Source organism: Diplodia corticola, assembly GCF_001883845.1.
Source record: "Diplodia corticola strain CBS 112549 chromosome Unknown scaffold12, whole genome shotgun sequence".
NCBI lineage: Eukaryota > Fungi > Ascomycota > Dothideomycetes > Botryosphaeriales > Botryosphaeriaceae > Diplodia > Diplodia corticola.
Genome location: NW_017971491.1, coordinates 420,059 through 441,270, shown reverse-complemented (window position 1 = coordinate 441,270; position 21,212 = coordinate 420,059). Strand labels below are relative to the sequence as shown.

The 21,212-nt window shown below is 58.0% G+C and overlaps 5 protein-coding genes across 5 annotated transcripts; 3 read left to right on the top strand and 2 right to left on the bottom strand.

The window, feature by feature from the left end:
- Positions 1–3,800: 3,800 nt before the first annotated feature.
- On the top strand, positions 3,801–4,632 carry BKCO1_12000143 (60s ribosomal protein l16; the record flags this gene model as incomplete). Its single annotated transcript, XM_020270637.1, has 4 exons — positions 3,801–3,957; positions 4,060–4,113; positions 4,174–4,432; positions 4,494–4,632. 4 exons carry the CDS (start codon positions 3,801–3,803, stop codon positions 4,630–4,632), a joined length of 609 nt encoding a protein of 202 aa, XP_020132533.1.
- Positions 4,633–5,383: 751 nt separating this feature from the next.
- BKCO1_12000142 (amp-binding domain) lies at positions 5,384–7,789 on the top strand (the record flags this gene model as incomplete). The annotated part of the gene is made up of 5 exons (XM_020270636.1): positions 5,384–5,575; positions 5,757–5,952; positions 6,213–6,659; positions 6,775–7,404; positions 7,473–7,789. The coding sequence occupies 5 exons, from the start codon at positions 5,384–5,386 to the stop codon at positions 7,787–7,789; spliced, it is 1,782 nt and encodes a 593-aa protein (XP_020132532.1).
- Positions 7,790–8,731: 942 nt separating this feature from the next.
- BKCO1_12000141 (tbp associated factor) lies at positions 8,732–14,727 on the top strand (the record flags this gene model as incomplete). Its single annotated transcript, XM_020270635.1, has 3 exons — positions 8,732–8,742; positions 8,866–8,883; positions 8,973–14,727. 3 exons carry the CDS (start codon positions 8,732–8,734, stop codon positions 14,725–14,727), a joined length of 5,784 nt encoding a protein of 1,927 aa, XP_020132531.1.
- A 2,020-nt stretch (positions 14,728–16,747) lies between these two features.
- BKCO1_12000140 (telomere and ribosome associated protein) lies at positions 16,748–18,114 on the bottom strand (the record flags this gene model as incomplete). The annotated part of the gene is made up of 6 exons (XM_020270634.1): positions 16,748–17,345; positions 17,404–17,476; positions 17,525–17,617; positions 17,735–17,911; positions 17,971–17,989; positions 18,091–18,114. 6 exons carry the CDS (start codon positions 18,112–18,114, stop codon positions 16,748–16,750), a joined length of 984 nt encoding a protein of 327 aa, XP_020132530.1.
- Positions 18,115–18,828: 714 nt separating this feature from the next.
- Positions 18,829–20,387, bottom strand: BKCO1_12000139 (bzip transcription factor; the record flags this gene model as incomplete). Its single annotated transcript, XM_020270632.1, has 4 exons — positions 18,829–19,178; positions 19,256–19,858; positions 19,917–20,133; positions 20,214–20,387. 4 exons carry the CDS (start codon positions 20,385–20,387, stop codon positions 18,829–18,831), a joined length of 1,344 nt encoding a protein of 447 aa, XP_020132591.1.
- Positions 20,388–21,212: the final 825 nt, after the last annotated feature.

The following is a 21,212-nucleotide window of genomic DNA, read 5'->3' as shown; positions in this document are numbered from 1 at the left end:
CCCCCCCCCCCCCCCCCCCCCGGGCGGACAGGCCACTTTGTTCAGCTGCGCGCGAGAGGGAGAACAGAAACCACGGCTGTTGCGTGCGCAAGCTGCGCGCCCCCTTGGCAGACATGGCCCCAAGTTTTTTGTGCAGCAAAACTGCCACGGATATCGCCGTGTCCGGGGAACTGTGCCCAGCCGGGGCGCGCCAAAGTAATCCTTGTGGCCCTCGAACCATCCGAACTCGCGTGTAGTACCTAGCCTCGCCGAGAAAGCGAGGAAAGCATGTGCCCGCTTCCGGCTGATGAGGGAACACCCATGTGTCGTAAGATGGGCCCGTCGCCTGATGGAGTAGCGGCCCACTCTAAAACGAGAGGTAGCTTCGGGTTGATGAGCGGTGAGGTGACAGGGGTGGGTTAGGGCTAGAGGTTGGTGGTGATACCTTTTCTTTCCAGAAGAAACCCCGCCAACCCTGCCGTCGCACCGTGATAACTAATCCAAACCCCTGCGGATGCCCTCTCTCTCTCTCTCTCTCTCTCGCTTCTGCGCGGCACATGGAAGGGAAGAAGGGCCAAACAACAACACCAACAACACCAAGGGTTTGCCGGACACGCGCGCGACCAAAGGCCTTTCGGCATGGCGTTCGAGATGCCGTGCGCCTTGTTCGGTTTCGCGCCAAGGATGGGAAGGAGGAGGGATGGGGGCCGGCGGATGCAAGGGTGCAAAGGGGGGGAGGATCCGCCAAGGGCGCCGCTCTTGGCGAAAGTGGTAGGGGGAGGGGATCAGGCATTGGCGCCGCCGAGGGAGGGACGAGACACCGCCACTCTTGTGCCGTCCACCATTTTCTCTTGGCTTGGGCAACCAAAGTCGAGTCCGAAAATAATATTGGAAAATATTGGAAGTTTTGGAAACATGTGACGCGATGGTAAAACGTAAGGGTTATTAGGGGGAAGGGCATGGAAATAAAGACCCTTGTCCCTCTTGGGTTGAGAAAGGCCGGCTCTTGGGGAAAGAGCCGTGGCGAAACTCTGTGGCTTCTCTTGGGAAAAGCCAATGACGGCTATGACGGGCGACCTCGGTCTCTCTCCCCCTCCCCATGTGGCTCGATGACTCTGGTTCCGCCGTATCTGCCCAGCTCTTGGTTCGCGCTCCGCCGGACACCGCCCAGGCTCTTGGGATGAGCGGGTGAGTTGTCCGGCCCCGACGGAAGCGTCATCCTTGGGCTGCCAACCATTCTTCCCAATCGTCCTATCTACGACATCCGCTCCACCGAAGGCTGGGCGCGCGGTCTTGGGACCTTCCGCGGGTGAGTGGGGGAGCGCGAATGAAAAGGGTAGGATGACTAGACCATGCCGTGTCCACGCGGGCCGCGTGGCTCAGCATCCTTTTCGGAAGGCGGAAGGCGGAACTCGGCCGTCGGCCGTCTGGGCAGTGGCTAGTCACTCTAGCCTTAAGCATGGACTGAGAGAAACGATCGAGCCGATTGTTGCGTGGCTTGGACTGTTACTGGGATATCCACCGTGCGTGGTCTTGTCGTTGTCATGCATTGTTAGTGTTTGGCCACCACCCAAGGAAATGCGAATTTGGCTGCCGCGGTCGTGGGGAGAGTGGAGATGGAAGGATCACTGCCATGGACTGGCGTGTGCGAAGGGAGGTGTGGCATGATGCTGGCTCGAATTTAGGCCTTGCCAAGGAGTTTGAAAATTGGATGAGACGTAGCGTTTAGGGTCAGTGTCATCTCTAGGATCAAATATACCATGCTTTTATTTGTCTCAAAGACTACAGCATATGGCGGCCGTGAATGCGGCGTAAAGATGATAGTAGACCGTATTACTCTGCGGCTTCCTCGCATCTCTCATACTCAGCGATAGGTGACTTTCGTGGCTAGACCGGAGACGTACTTGTTGAATCTTAACCCCGCCCTGTTGCTTGGGTTGCGGTGCCAATTCGAAGACTTGAGATGGATGAAGCAGGTACGCGGCTGTGAGGCTTTCAAGGATGGGGGAAAGCATTGAATCTAGGTCATGGGGTATCTAGGGCGTATTGATGCCCCCAGACCTAGAAGTATTTCTTAGTTCCGCGTTGAATATCAACATAGTTGAGTCCAACAGCTCCAGCCAATTTGCAGCCGTGCTCAGCACACTTCGCCACTAGGCTCAAAACTACCAAACCCCCACATCAAGGCCGATGATCATTCAAAGTCGTGGAAAAGAGCGTCAATTAGCGTCTAATGTCGTCTAGTGTTCATGCCCTCCCACGAGGACGCCAGCAAAGCCTTGGAAATCCCACGCTCCCCATAGCGGATGCAAGGCGGAGCGCAGCTGAACTTGAAATCTTGCCTGCCATATCTTCCTGATCTCGAAAACGCCTTCGGGCTCTCGAGCGAGGCAAGAACGGGCAGATTGAAGAGCCTCCAGGCGGCGAGCACAGACTGCAGTAGTGTAGTGCGCCCAGCGTCGAGTGATGCCATATAGAGGCATACAACAAGTAACGGTCGGTCACCAGTCTTGAGGGGTTTGATGTCTCTAAGCATGCGAAAGGATGTGAGCCAAAGCGTTTTGGCAGCGCTCGTGTTGCGCATCAAATTTAGTTCGTCCTTGTGCGGTCGTGATCGGAGAGCTAAGAAACCATGTCGTAAATAATGGGAAGCACACTACATAGATTCATTCCCTTTCAGAGACAAACAGCTTTCGTTGCTATACCTTCACGATGGGCCGCGCTATGGCTTGGAAGGAGGCATGAAACTGGTGGCGCGCGACAGCACCAGAGTTGTTTCGCTCACGTCTGAGTAAAGTATCACCGGAAACGGATGATTAGTCCATTACTACTCAAGCTGCAAGGACAAGATATACCATTCTTGGTATTAGCATTAAGATGAAATGAGTTTATCGCCATTAGAAAACCTGTCCCTTGACTGAATTGAGTCCGAGTAGCGATGCGATATCGTGAGGAAATGGCGAAAGGCGATGGGGTACATCAGCTTAAAGCACTAGCCCGGGCGAGGAGGAAGCGACTTCTTGCAAGGAAAATCACTGGACGCTCGTGCTTGCAAACCTCAACAGCCACTCGAGTGGACAGGAGAGCGAATAGATGTTCTGCGAGCCAATTGACGAAGTGACTGTATCCAGGACAACTGCAGCAGTGCCAGGAATGACGTAGAGGACCGTGCGGGAATGTAGCATAGGGTGGACTGATATGGACGTAACCGGACCAGAATCGTGCAACAAACACCCAGCCAGCATGACGCACGCTGACTCGGGGATGCTTGCTGAGCACGAGGGTTAGTGATGCATAATGTGGGGACTGGAGCGGGTTCGTATGCTCGTCCCAAAATAGGAGAAACAAGCCGACCCATACGATAGACTGCGGACGGACGAACGGGGTCTGGAGGCGGGCAGAAGGAGCAGAGCTGTCAGAGAGTCGAGGTGAGAACAAGGTTGCGAAGCGTATATGTGGAGTTGGAGGCGGGCGGTGAAGCTCGGGACCCTTGGGCCTCGCACACAGTTGCAGCGAGCCGAACGGACGCGAGACGCGGCTCTCAGGGCGGGTCGCACACAGCAACACGGTGCGGCTGCAGAGAGCGGAACGCCTTTGTTTGACGTGGCCTCCAGACTGCGGTTGCGATCGAGGATCGCAGGTGCGCGGCTCCTATTTTCGCGCGTGCGGCCGGCGTCGGGCGGATTAACTGGTTGATCCGAGCCGCACTCGCTTGCACGGCCGATTGTGAACACCACTCGAAAATCCGACCTGCGCACCGAGACGACCAACGACAGCGACATCCCACTAACACCCACCAACCCGACAGCAAATCGAGCAGGATGTCGACCTTCGAGCCCGTGATTGTCATCGACGGCAAGGGTCACCTGCTTGGCCGCCTGGCCAGCACCGTGGCCAAGCAGCTGCTCACCGGCCAGAAGATCGTGGTCGTCCGCTGCGAGGCCCTCAACATCTCCGGAGAGTTCTTCCGCGCGAAGTGTACGTCCACCATTGGCGACCGTCCGGACCCGCGACCGAGCGCCTGATTCTGCGTGGTCCGGCAGCAATCCGGCTTCCGAGCACCGCTGACGGAGACAACAGTGAAGTACCAGGCCTTCTTGCGCAAGCAGACCCGTTACAACCCCACCCGTGGTGGTTAGTAGCCCATTTCCACGCGCGCTCCCCCCCGCCCGCCGTACTGATGCCGTCACCCAGGTCCCTTCCACTTCCGCGCTCCCTCCAAGATGTTCTGGCGCACCGTCCGCGGCATGATTCCCCACAAGACCGCCCGCGGTGCCGCTGCCTTGGAGCGTCTCAAGACCTTCGAGGGCGTTCCCCAGCCCTACGACCACATGAAGCGCGTCGTCGTTCCCCAGGCTCTCCGCATCCTCAGGTTGAAGCCCGGCCGCAAGTACTGCACCGTCGGTCGTCTGGGTCACGAGTTCGGCTGGAAGTACCAGGATGTCGTCTCCAGGTACGTATACTTGCGGGGTCTGGGTTGTTGTGGCGGCCAGGAGCTGACTGAGGTGATGCAGGCTCGAGGAGAGGAGGAAGGTCAAGAGCGCTGCCTACTACGAGCGCAAGAAGGCTCTCAGGAGACAGCTCTCGGACGCCCAGAAGTCCGCGAAGGTCGACGAGAAGGTCAAGACTCAGCTTGCCGAGTACGGTTACTAGATTCGGGTTATGGTCACCGGTGGCATTGCTTGTTCAAATGCAAGGGTAGTGGGCACGGTTCGGCGCGTATGCATGGGAATGAGGAGACGGTCGTGAATCTCCTCCGTTCTCGGATTCGACTTGCCGGCACACGAAAAATTCAACGACCGAGATTGGGAGGCATGGGATGGATATGCTCGAACAATCCAAAAAGGCTTCTCAAAAATACCTATTTTGCTGCTTCCCCGCTTATGGCTTGTAGTAATTTCAAGAAATGGAAAACTGCAAAAGCCCTGTCTGCGACCTGTCCAGCAAACGCCGGCAAGACGAGCTGCGCAATTTCAGGGCCCCTACACCCACTGACGTCTCCTTTAGGCTCAGAATCCGTGCAACCTTGTGGCTTTCGCATCTAGGCAGCCGGCCAGTAGTTTCGCGCATGACGCGAGAAGCTTCGGGTGTGCGGAGCTAACTCGCCGAGTGTGATCGGCGGCCTCTGTTCGCTTCCCCACATTCCTCCACATGTGTCGTCGTTGGACCCATTCGCGCGCTTGTGCGGCTACGTCGAGCCATACGTAGCTCCTAGAATCCCGCGCCGGCCGGCTGTCGGGATCCCCGCAGCGGGAGCACCGTCCCTGGCTTCCTGCTTCCTGCTTCCTGCTTCCTGCTTCCTGCTTCCTGCTTCCGTAACCACAACTCTCTACCGTCTTTCGTGCCGCTCCTCTTCCCTCTCGTGCCTTTCTCCTGCGATTGATTCTCCCTCTCCGCTCCGACCATGTCCGGCGCGCTGCTACGGCTGCAGAACCTCGCTGCGCAGCTGTTCCCCTCACCTGCCACTGCCTCGGCTAAGGGCGGCAGCAGCTCCCACCAAGCTACCAACAACGCACTGGAATACAATCACCGCTACAATTTCCACACACTTTCGCCCACCAGCTTCTTGCCGCGTGCGGCAGCTATAGAGCCAAATGTAATGCTAGATACCCCCATCTCCCCCCGATTTCATTACGATGGACGGTTCTCCGGGTCTTGGTAGCTGCACTTGCAAGGGGGGTCAGCTTACATCTTGTGCACACTCTCCCATACAGGAAGAGGGTTCAGTTCTGCCATTTGAGACCCCAGCGACTAACACAAAGCCTTGGAAAATGTAGGCAGAGGCAATTCATCACGTCACAGCCAACGGCCGCACCTTGCGCCGTACGTACGAAGAGGCGGCAGATCGTGCCCGCGGACTAGCGTATTTCCTAAAGAAGCACGCCTACAAGCGTGTCGGTATTCTCGCGCCCAACACCCCGGCTTTTCTGGAGAGTTTGTTTGGCATCGCCGCGGCGGGTGCAGTCAATATCGGTACGTCGAACCTGAGATTGATGGGGGTGCCGTGTTCAAAGAGCGGCGTAGGAGAGGGAGCGTCTGTGGAGCGCAAGGGGTAGCTGGGCTTCCGCTGTGCGTCAGCGACAGAGCCGATTTTCCAACTGCTGCCTCAGTGCCCCCATTGCCCCATTACGAGTCCGTTGCAGCGGCACTTGGCGTCTGTCAGATGTATCTCGGGAGAGAAGGGGAGAGAGAAGGAGCAAAGGTTGGCTGACTTTGAACCGGCCGAGTGATAGCTGTCAACTACCGTCTCAAATCCGAGGACATATCCTATATCTTCCAGCACTCGGGTGCAGATATAATCATTGTCGATGCCGAATTCACGTCGTTGCTCGACAGCTACCGCGCCACCAGCCCCTCGATTCCCATTCTCGTGGACACGGATACGGATGCTACCGAGGGCGAGCTGAGTGGTCCGTTTGACGAAGCCGTACTTGAGGGTTTGCACTACGATAAGCAGCAGGGTAGCAAGGGCTGGTCGGGATTGGAGGCGCAGGCGGCCCACGAGGACGATGTCATTGCTTTGGCATATACAAGCGGGACGACGGCCCGACCCAAAGGAGTCGAGTACACGCACCGAGGCGCGTATTTGGCTGCGATGGGTAACGTGGTGGAGAGCGGATTGAACTTCCATAACGGCAGATGTGGCTACCTGTGGACGCTGCCTTTGTTTCATGCCTGTGGTAGGTTGAAGAGCCTGAACTCGATTTCCCTCCGACTGCAGCAAAATCGCTCGAGCACTGGCTGTGGAGAAGCACTCGCGATCAACGTGGAGGATGCTTGGCTAACATGCGACAGGCTGGACCTTTCCCTGGGCAGTTACGGCTGTGCGCGGAACCCATTATTGTCTCCGAAAGATTGACTATCCCCGGATTTGGGAGTTACTTAAACAAGGAAAGATCACTCACTTTAATGCCGCACCCACGGTCAACACGCTGTTGTGTGCCGCGGACGAGGCAGAACGTCTTCCCCAGCCGGTCCGGGTGACCGTGGCCGCTAGTCCACCAACCGCGCATCTTTTCGAGACCATGACGGATCTGAACCTCCATCCTGTGCACGTCTATGGATTGACTGAGACGTACGGGCCTATTACGAAGGGCTACCATATGCCTGAATGGGAGGAGCTGCCCTTGAAGGAAAAGTACGCAAGGATGGCGCGGCAGGGGCATGCCTTCGTGACGAGCCTTCCTATCCGCGTGGTCAAGACGGAGCTTCCGGAGGGGGAGATCGTCGACGTAGAGAAGAATGGAACGGAGATCGGAGAAATCGTCTTCACCGGAAATATCTGCTCCAAGGGTTACTACAACGACCCGGAAGCCACCAGGAAGCTGTTCGCTGGTGGTGTGCTGCACTCGGGAGACCTGGCGGTATGGCATCCTGACGGCGCGCTCCAGATCCTGGACAGGGCAAAGGACATCATCATCAGCGGTAAGTTTTCAGGGTCGGTTGAGATGCTTGGCGTTGGGGTCGAATTTTGCTGACGGCGGCGCGGCCAGGTGGCGAAAACATTTCCTCTGTAGCCTTGGAGGGTATGCTCGTGACTCATCCGGATGTGTTGGAGGCAGGCGTCGTGGCGGTCCCCGACTCGCACTGGGGCGAGAGGCCAAAGGCGTTCATAACGGTCAAGCAGGGCAAGGCGTTGGAGGGCGACGAGCTCATCGCGTGGGCGAAGAAGCACAGCGCAATCAGCAAGTTCATGGTGCCGCGCGAGGTGGAGGTGGTGGAGGAGCTGCCGAAGACGTCGACGGGGAAGGTGAAGAAGAACGTGTTGCGGGAGTGGGCGAAAGGAGCGGATAGATGGCCGGCGAGGTAACAAGAGGCTGGCGAAGCTTTGACGCGACGTGGCTGAGTGGGTGCAGGGCGTTCCCGGGGTAGACGCTAGAAGATAGGCTCCCGGCCAGACTAGACAAGGCTGAGGCTGATGACAGCTGTCCTTTCCATCCGGCGAGCGCGGGTGGCTGCGCACCGAGTGCACAGTGGAAACCGTCGGGCGTGGGCGGCGGCGTGGGGCAGAGTGAGAGGAAGCAGTGCGCGGCGATGCGGCGATGCAGCGATCTCCTGCGCATCCGCAAATTGAGCGTGCACCCCGGCACGGCCTCAGTCCGGGCGCCCATGGTCGCGGCCAGGGTCGCGCCTGCCGCCAGACGGGCCCCAGGCGCGGCGTGGCAGCGTCAGCGCGCGTGGCCGCGTCTCCGGCCCGCGCAGAGCAGCGGCGCTGGCGGCCAGGCGGCCAGGCGGCAGACGGCGCCCCGGAGGCAGCATTCTTCAGCCAGAAGGCGGGTGCAGCGCAACGAGACGCGTGCAGCAGCGGCCACTCACATGGAGTCGTTGGAGTCAAAGCCGATGGCAGAGTGCTGATCTTGGGCACGTCCTGGGCTTAGCGGCGGGAGCGAGCACCGCTAGTCCCGCTCCGGCAAGGCGCGACCTACGCGACAAGGGCCGTTTCTCACGAGCGCGCAAATACTTAATTACGACCGCGCGCCCGCCAGAGCGAATGTCACCACCGCACCAACATCAAGCGCCGCCCGGTTTTTCCGCCGCAGCACACCACCCAGCCCCGAGCCCGGCCCCCGCCCCCGACCCGCCCCCCGCCGATGCGCGAGATGCATGGGTAATGGTCTTGCACCAGCCACCGAACTGCGCAGCGCACCACCACACCTTTTCCATCGCCATCTTGCTGCTGCCGCGGTGGACACGACTTCGCGCTCTTAGCTAATCAGTTCGAGTGTGTCGGACCTGCCAGGAGGCGTAAACTATGGCGTCCCGGTGAGTGCCCTGCAGCCAATCACATGACGATCGTCATTTCCGGCCCCCCACGGATCGCTGGACGGGCCTCTTGGCGCCCCGCCACCCCTGACAGAACTGTTGTGCTGACTGGTAATGGTACAGGCTGGATCGCTTAGTCACGTACGTGCTCCCTCGCCTTCTGCGCCCTGGCGCCCTGATGCGCGGGATCGCCCTTTTCGAGACCACCTGCTGACCCTATGACACGACAGCCTTCTGGAAACCGGGAGCACGCAGCTCATCCGGAACACTGCTGCCCAGCAGCTTGCCGACATCCAGAAGCAGCACCCCGAGGAGCTCTTCAACCTCCTCACCCGAGTCATCCCGTACTTGCGTTCCAAGTCATGGGACACGCGCACCGCTGCTGCGAAGGCCATGGGCGGCATCGTCGAGAATGCCGAAAAATTCGATCCTAATGAGGAAGACGAGCCCATCACGTCCGAGACCAATGGCCACTCGAATGGCTCCGTCAAGAAAGAGGACGAGGTTGAGCTTCCTCCGCTCTCCGATGACCAGCTGCAGCTCGAGACTCTGGACATTCCGATGATCCTCAGGAACGGAAAGCACCTCCTCGGCAGCGCCGGCCGTGAGTATGACTTCAAACTGGCTGCTATGGATCCCGCAGAGCGTCTCGCCTACCAAAAGAAAAGCCTGAAAGCCCGTCTCGGTATCGGTGGCGACTACATGGACGAGGACATTGTCACCCACGACGACATCGCCGCGCCCGCAAACTCACGAGCGAGCATGCCGCCGCCCACACCTGGCCTGCACAAAATCGACACGACGGTATCACGCCAGAACAGCATATCCTCACCTAGTCAGAACACCGCCGTGTCCCCGAACGGCGACCACTCAGCCCAGACCCCAGTCGACGAGAACGGACACGCACTCAGCAAGAGGCAGCTCAATGCATTGAAGCGCAAGAACAAAATGCACCTCAAGGGTCAAGCTAACAAAGTCCGCGTCATTGATCTTGCGACACGTAGGCCAAGCCAAAGCCAAGACTATCCGCAAACGCCCGCAGAGCCTCACCCGGTCAAGACAGAGGTCAAACCCGAAGAAGAGACGGGTGAGAACAAGGTCAACGACTACTTCTCGCTAGAACGCCATGGCGACGATGACGACTCCAAGGTTGTATCCGAATTCAAGGGCACAGCCGCACCCGAGAAGCCAACGATTCAGACCGAAGAAGAACAGCAAGGTTTGGAGTGGCCCTACGATAGGCTGTGTGAGGTCCTGACCGTGGACCTCTTCGACCCCAACTGGGAGATCAGGCATGGTGCAGCAATGGGTCTTCGAGAAGTTGTCCGAGTGCATGGAGCAGGCGCTGGAAGGCAGCATGGAAAGACCCGGAGGCAAAACGACCTTCAGAACCAGAGGTGGCTGGATGACATGTCATGTCGGATCTGCTGTGTCTTCATGCTGGACCGATTCGGCGACTATGTGTCAGATAATGTCGTTGCACCCATCCGAGAGACTGCAGGCCAGACGCTCGGTGCGGTACTACAATACCTTTCTTCCGACCTTGTCCGGGCCGTGTACACGGTCCTCTACCGCTTGGTGATGCAAGACGAATTCAATGAGAAGCGCGTCTGGCAAGCTTGCCACGGTGGCATGATCGGCATGAGGTATTTGGTCGCCGTACGGAATGATCTCCTCCTGACGGACCCCTCTCTCATGGACGGTGTGCTCAGCGCGGTCATGCGGGGCCTCGGCGATTTCGACGACGACGTCCGTGCCGTCAGTGCGGCAACGCTGATACCAGTCGCCAAGGAATTCGTCAACCTCAGGCCCGCTGCTCTAAACCAACTCATTGGCATCGTCTGGGATTGCCTGTCGAATCTCAGCGATGACCTTAGCGCCAGCACAGGTTCAGTCATGGACCTCCTTGCGAAGCTCTGTAGCTTTACCGAAGTCCTAGACGCGATGAAACTTAACGCGGCCAAGGATCCCGAACAGTCATTCACCCATCTAGTCCCTCGCCTCTTCCCCTTCCTCCGCCACACCATCACCAGTGTGCGCTCCGCTGTACTGAGAGCTCTTCTCACTTTCCTTGACATCGAGGGAGAGGGTACTAAAGGCTGGATCAACGGCAAAGCCCTTCGACTAATCTACCAGAACTTACTCGTCGAGCGCAATGAACAGGTCCTGAAGCTTTCCCTTCAGGTTTGGAACAAGCATCTCGAGGTTCTTTCCACAGCTGGCCCAGATGCATTTGCAAACGAGTTTCAGCCGCACATTGACCCTCTGGTCACTCTGACCGTCCATCCCATCGGCGTTTCTCGCCACCCTATTCCCATGGACCCCACTCTCTTCATCAGACCCTCTGGCCAGTCCTACGCACCCATCGGCCATGCAACAAGGAGAGCCTCCCCGGTGTCAGCGCCCGCTGCTGATGGTCAGCCAAAGAAACGCCGCAGAGTGGAAAAGCACAAAGAGAAAGACACACCCCCGCCCTCGGCACACAACATTGACTCGCCCATGATGGAGGGCGACGTGGATCTCGTCGGCGCCGACACTTTGGTCCGGTCTAAGATCTTCGCAGCTCAAGCACTAGGTAAAGCTATGGCGTTGTGGCCCGAATCATCTCGACAAGGCGTCTTTGGTCCTCGGCTGCTGCCCCACTTGCGCTCCGCCTTCTCTACGTCTCAGCTCACTACATGCATGATCAGCGAGGAGTTTGCGAAGGCTTCCGGAGCTGAGAAGGACGAACTTTCTCGAGATCTTGTTAAGGCTCTCCGCCCGATGGTCGAAGATGAGAGGCCCGTCTGTTACGGGGACCTCACGAGTTATCTGACAATAGTACGAGCGCAGTGTCAATCTCTCCTCAACACTTTCCGCGATCTCGGCCACGTTGCTCCTGCAAAGCTGCCTCAACTGGCTGTAATCGTGCAGGGCGAGCCAGACGCTAGCCAATATGCCTTCTCCATCACGGATGGCGAGAAGATTGTCGGACCCGACTTCGACAGGCTCAAGAAGTCTTTGACACCAGCAAGTCGCGTCGCCGCGACCCAGCCATTGGTTGCTGCTCAGCAAGATGTCCAATACGCTATCGATGAGGCCAAGGCCGTGAAGCAAGAAAGAGATATCCGCATCAAAGCTGCCTCGGCTGCGGCAGTCGTGGCATTCCGGGACATTCCGAAGAAGCCTGCGCTGACCATCAAGGGTATGATGGACAGCGTCAAGAACGAAGAAAACCAAGAACTCCAGAAGCGCTCCGCAGCCGCCGTTGCAGTCCTCGTCGATCATGTCGCTGCCAGCGGCAAGCGCGTTGTTGTCGAGAAGGTTGTCGGAAACCTCGTCAAGTTTTGCTGCATGGAGACTGCCGAGACCCCCGAGTTCCACGTCAATGCCGATGTGGAAGTGGGCATTCTCTCGCTCAAGAAGGAGGAGGACATCAGAGACCATCCCGATGCGGCAAAGTTTGAAAGAGAGGCCAAGGCAGCTCGCATCACCAGGCGCGGTGCAAAGGAAGCCTTGGAGCAAATGGTCATCAACTTTGGCAGCCAGTTGTTCGAGAGGATCCCGATCCTTCGTACCCTCATCGAAGAACCCATCAAGCAGGCATTCGCAGATGATGAGCTACCGAGTGACATCAGAGATCCGGACAATGTTCTGGGTCAAGAAGTCGTCGACGGTCTTTCCACATTACGCGCGCTGGTCGGCAGGTTCCACACGGATTTGCACGCCTTTGTTCTCGATCTGCTTCCACTCGTCGCAAGGGCATTGCAATCGAAGCTTTCGGTCCTTCGATACGCTGCTGCAAAATGTTTCGCAACAATTTGCAGTATCATGACGGTTCAAGGCATCACCATGCTGGTCGAGAAGGTTATGCCATCCATCAGCAACCCGGTCGACGTTCATTGCCGGCAGGGAGTCATCGAATGCATCTATCATCTCATTCATGTCATGGAAGATGGAATCCTGCCGTACGTCATCTTCCTCATCGTCCCTGTCCTGGGCCGTATGAGCGATTCTGACAACGACGTCCGTCTGATCGCAACCACGACATTCGCCACTCTTGTCAAGCTTGTACCTCTTGAAGCCGGCATTCCCGACCCGCCAGGCCTTTCGGAAGAGCTTTTGAAGGGCAGAGATCGTGAGCGCAAGTTCATCGCTCAAATGCTTGATGCGAAGAAGGTCGAGCCATTCGAGATCCCAGTCGCGATCAAGGCAGAGCTTCGCTCCTATCAACAAGAGGGCATCAACTGGCTTGCTTTCCTCAATCGCTACCACCTGCACGGCATTCTGTGTGACGACATGGGTCTTGGAAAGACCTTGCAGACCATTTGCATCGTCGCAAGCGACCACCACAACCGTGAAGAGGAGTACAAGAACACAGCATCGCCTGATGCCCGTCGCCTACCGTCGTTGATCGTCTGCCCGCCCACTCTTTCTGGTCATTGGCAGCAGGAAATCCGCACCTACGCCCCGTTCTTGAACCCTGTCGCCTACGTTGGCCCGCCTGCAGAGCGTGCCAAGGTCCGCAGTGAGCTTGCCGAGGCGGACATCGTCATCACTTCCTACGATATCTGCCGTAATGATATCGAAGTGTTGGCGCCTCTGAACTGGAACTACTGCGTCCTTGACGAAGGCCACCTGATCAAGAACAGCAAGACGAAAACCACCTATGCCGTCAAGCGCCTCATCTCCAACCACCGTCTAATCCTTACGGGCACGCCTATTCAGAACAACGTCCTGGAACTCTGGTCTTTGTTTGACTTCCTCATGCCTGGCTTCCTGGGTACAGAGAAGGTCTTCCAAGATCGGTTTGCCAAGCCCATCGCGGCTTCACGCTTTTCCAAGTCGTCGTCTAAGGAGCAAGAAGCCGGTGCTCTGGCGATTGAGGCTCTGCACAAGCAAGTTCTGCCATTCCTGCTACGTCGTCTGAAGGAGGAGGTTCTGGATGACCTTCCGCCCAAGATTCTGCAGAACTATTACTGCGACTTGTCTGACTTGCAACGGAGGCTTTTCGAAGACTTCTCCAAGAAAGAAGGGAAGACCATCGCCGAGAAGGCCACGAGCAGTGACAAGGAAAGCAAGCAGCACATCTTCCAAGCCCTGCAGTACATGCGCAAGCTATGCAACTCTCCGGCACTTGTCATGAAACCGGAGCACAAGCAGTACCAGGATGTCCAAGGCTACCTTTCCAAGAGCGGCAGCAGCCTTGCCGACCCTGCCCATGCACCCAAGCTCAACGCCCTCCGTGATCTTCTCCTAGACTGTGGTATCGGAACCACGCCGTCGGAAGGCGCAGGCCATGGCGACATTCCCAACGCTGCCGAGGCCGTTTCCCCTCACCGCGCCCTCATCTTCTGTCAAATGAAGGAGATGCTGGACATGGTTCAGGACACTGTGCTCAAGAAGATGTTGCCCTCGGTACAGTTCATGCGTCTCGACGGTGGTGTCGAAGCGAGCCGTCGCCAGGAGATCGTCAACAAATTCAACTCGGATCCCAGTTACGACGTTTTGTTGCTGACCACCAGCGTTGGTGGTCTGGGGCTCAACCTTACTGGTGCTGACACGGTCATCTTTGTCGAACACGACTGGAACCCGCAGAAGGATATGCAGGCCATGGATCGCGCCCATCGCATCGGTCAGAAGAAGGTTGTCAACGTCTACCGCATCGTCACTCGCGGTACTCTTGAGGAGAAGATCCTTAGCCTCCAGCGCTTCAAGATCGATGTTGCCAGCACAGTCGTCAATCAACAGAACGCTGGATTAGGCACCATGGAAACAGATCAGATTCTTGATCTCTTCAACTTGTCGACGGACGGCGCGGACATGGCCAATCCAGGTGGCGCAAATAACGATACCATTCACGAAGACGATGCCGTTGACGCAACTGGCGAAGTCAGAGAGAAGGGCAAGAAGGGCTTCTTGGATGAACTGGGCGAGCTTTGGGACGAACGACAGTACCAGGAGGAATTCGATTTGGACAACTTCCTTGCGACGATGAAGGGTTGATGTATTCACTTGGCTTCAGACAAAGCTATTTCGGACGCTGTATGAGTAGTTGGTGGTTTACTAGCGCTTCCTTCTTGTTATGATAGGGCTTCTATTTCTCTTCTTTCCCAACATTTAGACTTTTTGGGCATTCTTCCTCTTTTATGTTAAACCCCTTTCGCTTCTCCCCTTCCAGTGATTTGGGAAACTCGGGCGCGAAAACGGGAAGGACCATAATGATGGCTGTAATCGGGAAAGAAGATGGCTTCTTATCCCTCTTCTCTCGAGTTCCTTCACTCGAGTAGGGAGGGCGTGTGTCTAACGGGGAAGGAACTGTGACGGATTCTTTTTCTTTCTGGTGTGGTATTGATGGAACTATCGGAACTCGGAAGGCTGGGTGGGGTGTCCGGAGTAAGGGCAAGGGATCGCCAAACAAAAGGATGAAAAGCGAGCATCAGTCAGTCATGCATGAGGGTACAGGATGAAAACAGGAAATGGCCAGTATAGCGCGTGTTGGCTTGTTTCGCGGCAGTTCGAGCAAGCAGGCATGGGTTTCAGAAGGCACGTAGAGTTGCGACGGAATTCCCGTGCCTTGACTCACACCATGGCCCATGGAGTTTGGCGATTTTGTACAAGAACGAAATTTAAAGCTTTTCTTTCGAACACTCTTTGAACGCCTCTGCTATGTGAAAGGATCCGTAGCTTTGCCCAGAAATTAGTTTGCCGTGGATCATGTATTGTTTACTAGTGGTGGACGTGGAAGTACTTCAGAGATAGCCTAACTAAATCGTGGTCCTTATGAGAAGCTACTAAACGCATTTCAAACTTGTGTTGATCCTACCTCTCTTACGCGTGTAGGTCGTGGTGTCGACTTCTATGCTTTCGTTCTTTCGCAAAAATGGTTGGCCATCGCAACCAATCATACTCTCTCTCTCTCGACAACGACTACACCCTACAGGGAGACTATTTTCTCTCACTCTCTCTCTCTCTCTCAAACACACACAATGAGACAGGAGTACCGCAAGCGCCACGCCAGGGAAAATGTATGAAAAAAAAAACGTTGGGAAAACTTCGCACCAGAGCCTACCGGCCCAGACCCAGACCCCCCTCCCCCCTCGCACGCATCATCATCCCTTGTGACTGACCCCTTTGCACGTGGGGTTGCGACATTTAGATAGGTTCTTGCAGGTCTTCCCCATGCCCACCCAACTGCTGTGGTTTTTTTTTTGGCACACGTCTCACATGGACGTTAGTTAGTCACAACATGCGCCGGGACGCCGGGACGCTGGGACGGGGAAGAAGGGTAGGAAATAAACAGCGCTTTTTCGTTGGCGGGGAAGCGGGTAGGTGGGTGGGTGGGTGGCCTGTGTGTCCTGTCATACGATTTGTGGTTGGTACGTTGGCGTCATTGCAAATGATGAACCTGGAAAGGGAAAAACCAAGGAACGGCACCGCGAACCAGGCATGCGTGCAGCAGCAGTAGTGACGGAGAAACGAAAGGAACATGTCACTACTACTACTACTGCGATTCCTTCACGTCGTCCATTTCACAGGTCACCCGGTGGGAAAGGCTTCCGTCACTGGAAATGAGGGGCGGAGTACGTTCCGTTGAATGACCATCTCATGTTCCTTGAAACGCTCGAGACTCAAGGTTGCTGGGTTACTAGAGACATGGAAGTTTTCCCTTAAGCGCTGGCCATCGCTCCCTCTCGGCATAGGGGGAATAGAACAAGAAAGTCAATGAGCAAGTCGAAGTTTACCGTAGGGAAAATCACATGAAAAACCAGAAACGGATGACACACACTTTGCAAAAGGTCTCGTACATTGCCTGTCTGTTCATTTTTTGATTGAATACACCTTGTAGCCCCTCCCAACATGAGAAGACGAGCCCTCGATGTCCATCATAGTCGCAATATTGGGAAAAAGCTTGATATGATGCTAGCAGCCCGAAGATAGCCTAGCATAGAGTAGTGAATCCGGTTTCAGTCCGATCCGATCGTCTTGGAATCAGGACGCGCCGAGTCTTCGATGGTCGGCTCGTTTATGCGCCCAAGCTGGGGAAAGCGCTGGTGTCCTGGAGGTTGACGCGAGTACCGCCACGGGCGGCACCACCACGCTCACCACCGCGGCCACCGCGGCCACCACGGCCACGGCCCTCACCACGGAAGCCACCCTCACGGGGACCGCCACGGCCACCGCCACGGGGGCCGCCACGGCCGCCACGGAAACCGCCGCGCTCCTCACCACGGCCGTAGATGTCGCCGAGGTCGAGCTGGTTCTTCTCCTTCTTGCTCCTTTCGCGGCCCTTCTTGCCACCATCACCGACGAAGAAGACCTCCTCCTCGACGTGCTCGATGGGCTTGCCCTCGGGGAACTTCTTGGCCGCACCCTCGTTGGGCTTGCGGACGTCGACGTTGCCGCCAAGAGCAGCCTTCTTCTCCATAATCTCAGCGAGGTAGTCGTCATAGCTCTTGACCTTCTCCTCCTCGGCAGCGGCGTCGGCGGCGTCACCTTCGGCAGCATCGCCGACGGCGGCATCCTCCTCCTGCTTGGCAATGGCCTCGCCGGCCTGCTCGTCGGCAAGCTCCTTGTTGCCATCCTCGCCGCCCCAGCCCTGCTGGACCTGCTTGGGGTGATCGCTGCAATTGGGTCAGAGCTCATGTCATCGGAATGCAGTTGGATGTTTGGCTTTCTTACGAGACACCAGAGCGGCTGTGGCGGTCATCACGGCGGGGACCGCCGCGGCCACCGCGGCCACCACGCTGCTCGCCTAAGTTCAGTTAGTCCTGAGACAACTTGTGTCAAATGCGCGACTCACCTCTCGGGCGGTTGGAGGTGCGGTCCTGGCGGAGGCCGTCCTCGGTCGGCTTGCCACGGTTGTTGGCGCTGCCAGCGTTGCGGTCGCGGAAAGCTGCGGGGTATTGCATCAGCCGCGGTTAACGTCAATTGCGAAGGCTGCATCCGTCTGCACTCGATGCACGCTGCAATCGGGACGAGAGCTTCGCTGCTTCATCTTCTGCGTTCTTACCTCCTTCACTGCCGCCGAACTGCTGGCGGCCACCGCGGGGAGCGGGGGCGGCGCGAGCGTCCTTCAGCGGGGCCTCAGCGCCAGCATTGCGCTTGCCGGAGCGGGCAGCTGGCTTGTCAATGGCCTTGGTAGGCGGCTCAGGCTGTTTCCTCTCGGGATCGAGCTCCGGGTCGTTGCCTAGTGAAAACTGTGAGATGGAAGTTGCGGACGCGTTTGCGGGGTCGCAGAGGAGTTACCCAGGAGCTCGTAGAGGTTCTGCGGGAAGCGCGATTAGCAGAATTCAGGCATTGGCAGGCGCAGAAGCTGCGGGATTCAAGCTGCAGGCTTCGGGCGGACGCAGCGATGGCAGGACTGACCTTGGATGCGATGCTGCCAGACATGGCGATGGAGAAAGCGCCTTTCGCGCTTGTCCTTCTAGGAACGCACTCTGGTCGGGATCTGGAGAAAAGTGCGAGAGTCGGACCCCGGGAACAAAGGATCTGGACTCTCCGTCTGATGTCGCGGGTGCGAGGACGTGTGTGGGCGGTCGAGGACGATGGGTGGTGTCGTCGAGCCGGGACGTGGTTGGACGTTGACGAAATTATCTCATTGTGGTCGGGCCAAGCCTAAGCGAGCGGAACAAGACGCCAGGCCTGGCTGCAGACGGCCTTCGAACCAACACCGAACCCCCCATTCTCGCCCGAACACGCACTTTTCACGGCTTGCACAGCACGAGTTGGGACAGCAATGGATTCCTCGCTCCGCCGCCAGCCGCATGACGCAGCGCGCCGGCGGCCTGTCTTTGGAATAGCTACGTATGTACATCGGGGCGAGCCGGCGCATCAGGACGATCGCAGGTGATGGTTCCTGCACCTCCTGCGCGCTTGCGCCGTGTACAACTGCTCGTCTGACTGTCCCCGATCGACTGACTGTACATTCGCCCCGGAGCCCGTCTCACGACGCCTCCGAGTGCCCAATTTTCCCTTTTCCCTGGCCCCGACCCTGACCCCGGCCCCGCAAAAAACGCCCGCTACATTACAAGTGATACTTTTGGTCCCAAATATCTCTCGTCAACTCGTGCATCCGAAGTGAAGAACGCCATTGCCTCTGTACCTTCATCCTGTCTGGTACGAGAACTGCGTCGGGAAGTGCATGCTAGCCGAGAGTCCGAATGGGTCGGCGTCGAGAATTGGATCGTAAGGGTCGAAGCCGTGATTTATGTTCCCCGACACCGCATAGCCACTGTGCTGGCCATCTGCCGGCTGCAGCGCTTGTGGCGACGTGTAGTGATCCTGGCCCTGGAACGGCTGTGGCGCCATCTGCCCGGCTCCTTGGGCCTGGAGCTGCGGTGTGCCTTGCGGCTGCATGTTGGGCGGGAACTGCGGCGGGTATGGTGCGGTGGAGGCCGAGTGTTCGCTGGCGTCTCGGTCGTCGATCATGTCGGCTTGCGCATCGTATTCCTGTTCTGTATGCACGGAGGTCAATCTAGGACGAACAGAGCTCTATGCCTAAGGGCATGTATCAGAGACCGGGACAACTTGCCGAGCTGGTCCATGTGGCTTTGGAACGGTGAAGGGTAAAAGGCGGACGGCCCGTTGGCGTTCCCCGAAATACCGTTCCCCGCAGCGCTATTGACCGACGACGCGCTTGGCAGGCCGCTGCCGACCGAGAATTGCGTGTTCAGAGACGAGGGGCGTTGGGGCGGAAGCGGGTTGTACTGTGACCTAGCGGGCTGTGGGCGTAGTTGCTGTTGCTGCTGCTGCTGTTGTGGTTGTTGGGGCGGTGGTTGCTGCTGCTGCTGCTGCTGCTGCGATTGAGACACTGGCCCGATATTGGGCGAAATGGTAGGAATGAAATTGGGCGACTTCGTGGCAGAAGTGGACGGAGAAGACAAGTGAGAAGCAGGAGTAGGCTGTGAATGTGGTGAATGGTTTGGCACTGAACCGTCGGGTTGGGCGAGCGGCGAGCCCTGCACGCCTTCAACCTTCTGGGGGAAACCTGCAAACGAGCGGCGCGCCTGCTGGTGCCGATTCATAATGGCCCTTTGCATTGGCGGCTGCACGGCGGATCCTGGGGGCGGCACGCGGGTAGGACCCAAGTGCGGGCTGCCCGTCTTTGCACGGAGCTCGGCCTGGACATCAATGCCTGCGGGGTATCAGGTATCAGACTCGGTGTAGCTACAGACGCACCCAGGTGGGCGTACCTTTCTCCAGCAGGATCCGCTCCAGCAGGGAGTTCTTATACCTAAGCATCAGGCATTCATCTGCAGCACTGCGATGGTTCTGCTGCAGGGTCTGCAGCGTCTCCTCATGATGCTTGATGGTGCTCTCCAATTGCTTGATATACTCGGTGCGGCGCTCGCGGAAGGCAGCCTGGGCCTGGCGATTGCGCTGCTTGCGTTCCTCAGACGTGGCATAGATCTTGCGACGCTTAGTTAGCACCGGAGGGCGAGACATTGCGCGGGGTGCGAAGTATGTGCAGCGCGTGGGTGAGAGCTCACAGGTTTACGACCACCCTTGCGCTTCTGCTGCTGCTGGGGCTGCTCCTGGGCGCTATATGACTCCGCCTCGGGCTCGGGAGTGGTCGCGATAGAGCTGGCCGAGCCATCCCTCGACGGCTCCTCCGACTTGCCTACTGCGGCAGGCGTATCTTTGGCGGTGTTGTTATCGCCCATCTGCGCCCTGGGCCAGTCAGGCGGCGGGACGGACGCGACAGTCGGGGGGGGCACGCGCGCTTCTGCGCCGATTCGGGCGATCCGGGGCGCTTGACGTGAGTCTGTTTGTCGGGGCGTTTGATAATGTTGATAATAGAAAGATAACCTCGCGGTGACGGTCGATGGGCGGGCAAAGTTGGCGTGAGGTAAGACGTTGGGTAATGGAAACAGAGCGGACCAGAGGGAGCAGGCCCGGGGGATTTCAAAGTCTTTGGAAGCCAAGATGCGACGTCGGAGCCCGCCCGCAGACTTTTTCACCAGAGCGCCGCCGCCCGCCCTCTTGCGTCGGGCCGCGTGCTGCCTCCCCGAGCGCGCCGCCGACCTCAAAGTCCGCCCGCCGCCGCTGCGAGGCCTGGAGAGCGCGCCCGTCGCTGTGGCCTGCCGCTCGCCTGCCAGGCCTCCCGCGCCGCCCAATCAGCGCCGCCCACCCGCTCCCGCACCGCCCCGCGGCCCCTGCCCGCACACGCTGCCACGCACCGCGCCCGCTGCCTCAGCCTCCAGCCAGCCAGCCGGCCAGCCTGCCAGCCTGCCCTCCGCGCTGCCTGACGACGGCGATCGAGCGAACTGCTGCAGCTGCAACACGCCTGCCCACGACCCGAGCCCGCGTGCACGAGGCCTGCTCACCACTCAGCGCCCGTGGCGTCTGCGCCCGCCGGGACTCCTTTGCTGAGACCGGCCAAGCGCCCACGTGCACGTCCGCTTTCTCCTCGGAGGTGCCAGCACTGCGCGGTGAGGTGGAGCAGCAGTCGATGATGCCGCGGGCCCCTCGCTCAAGAAGAGCGTTGC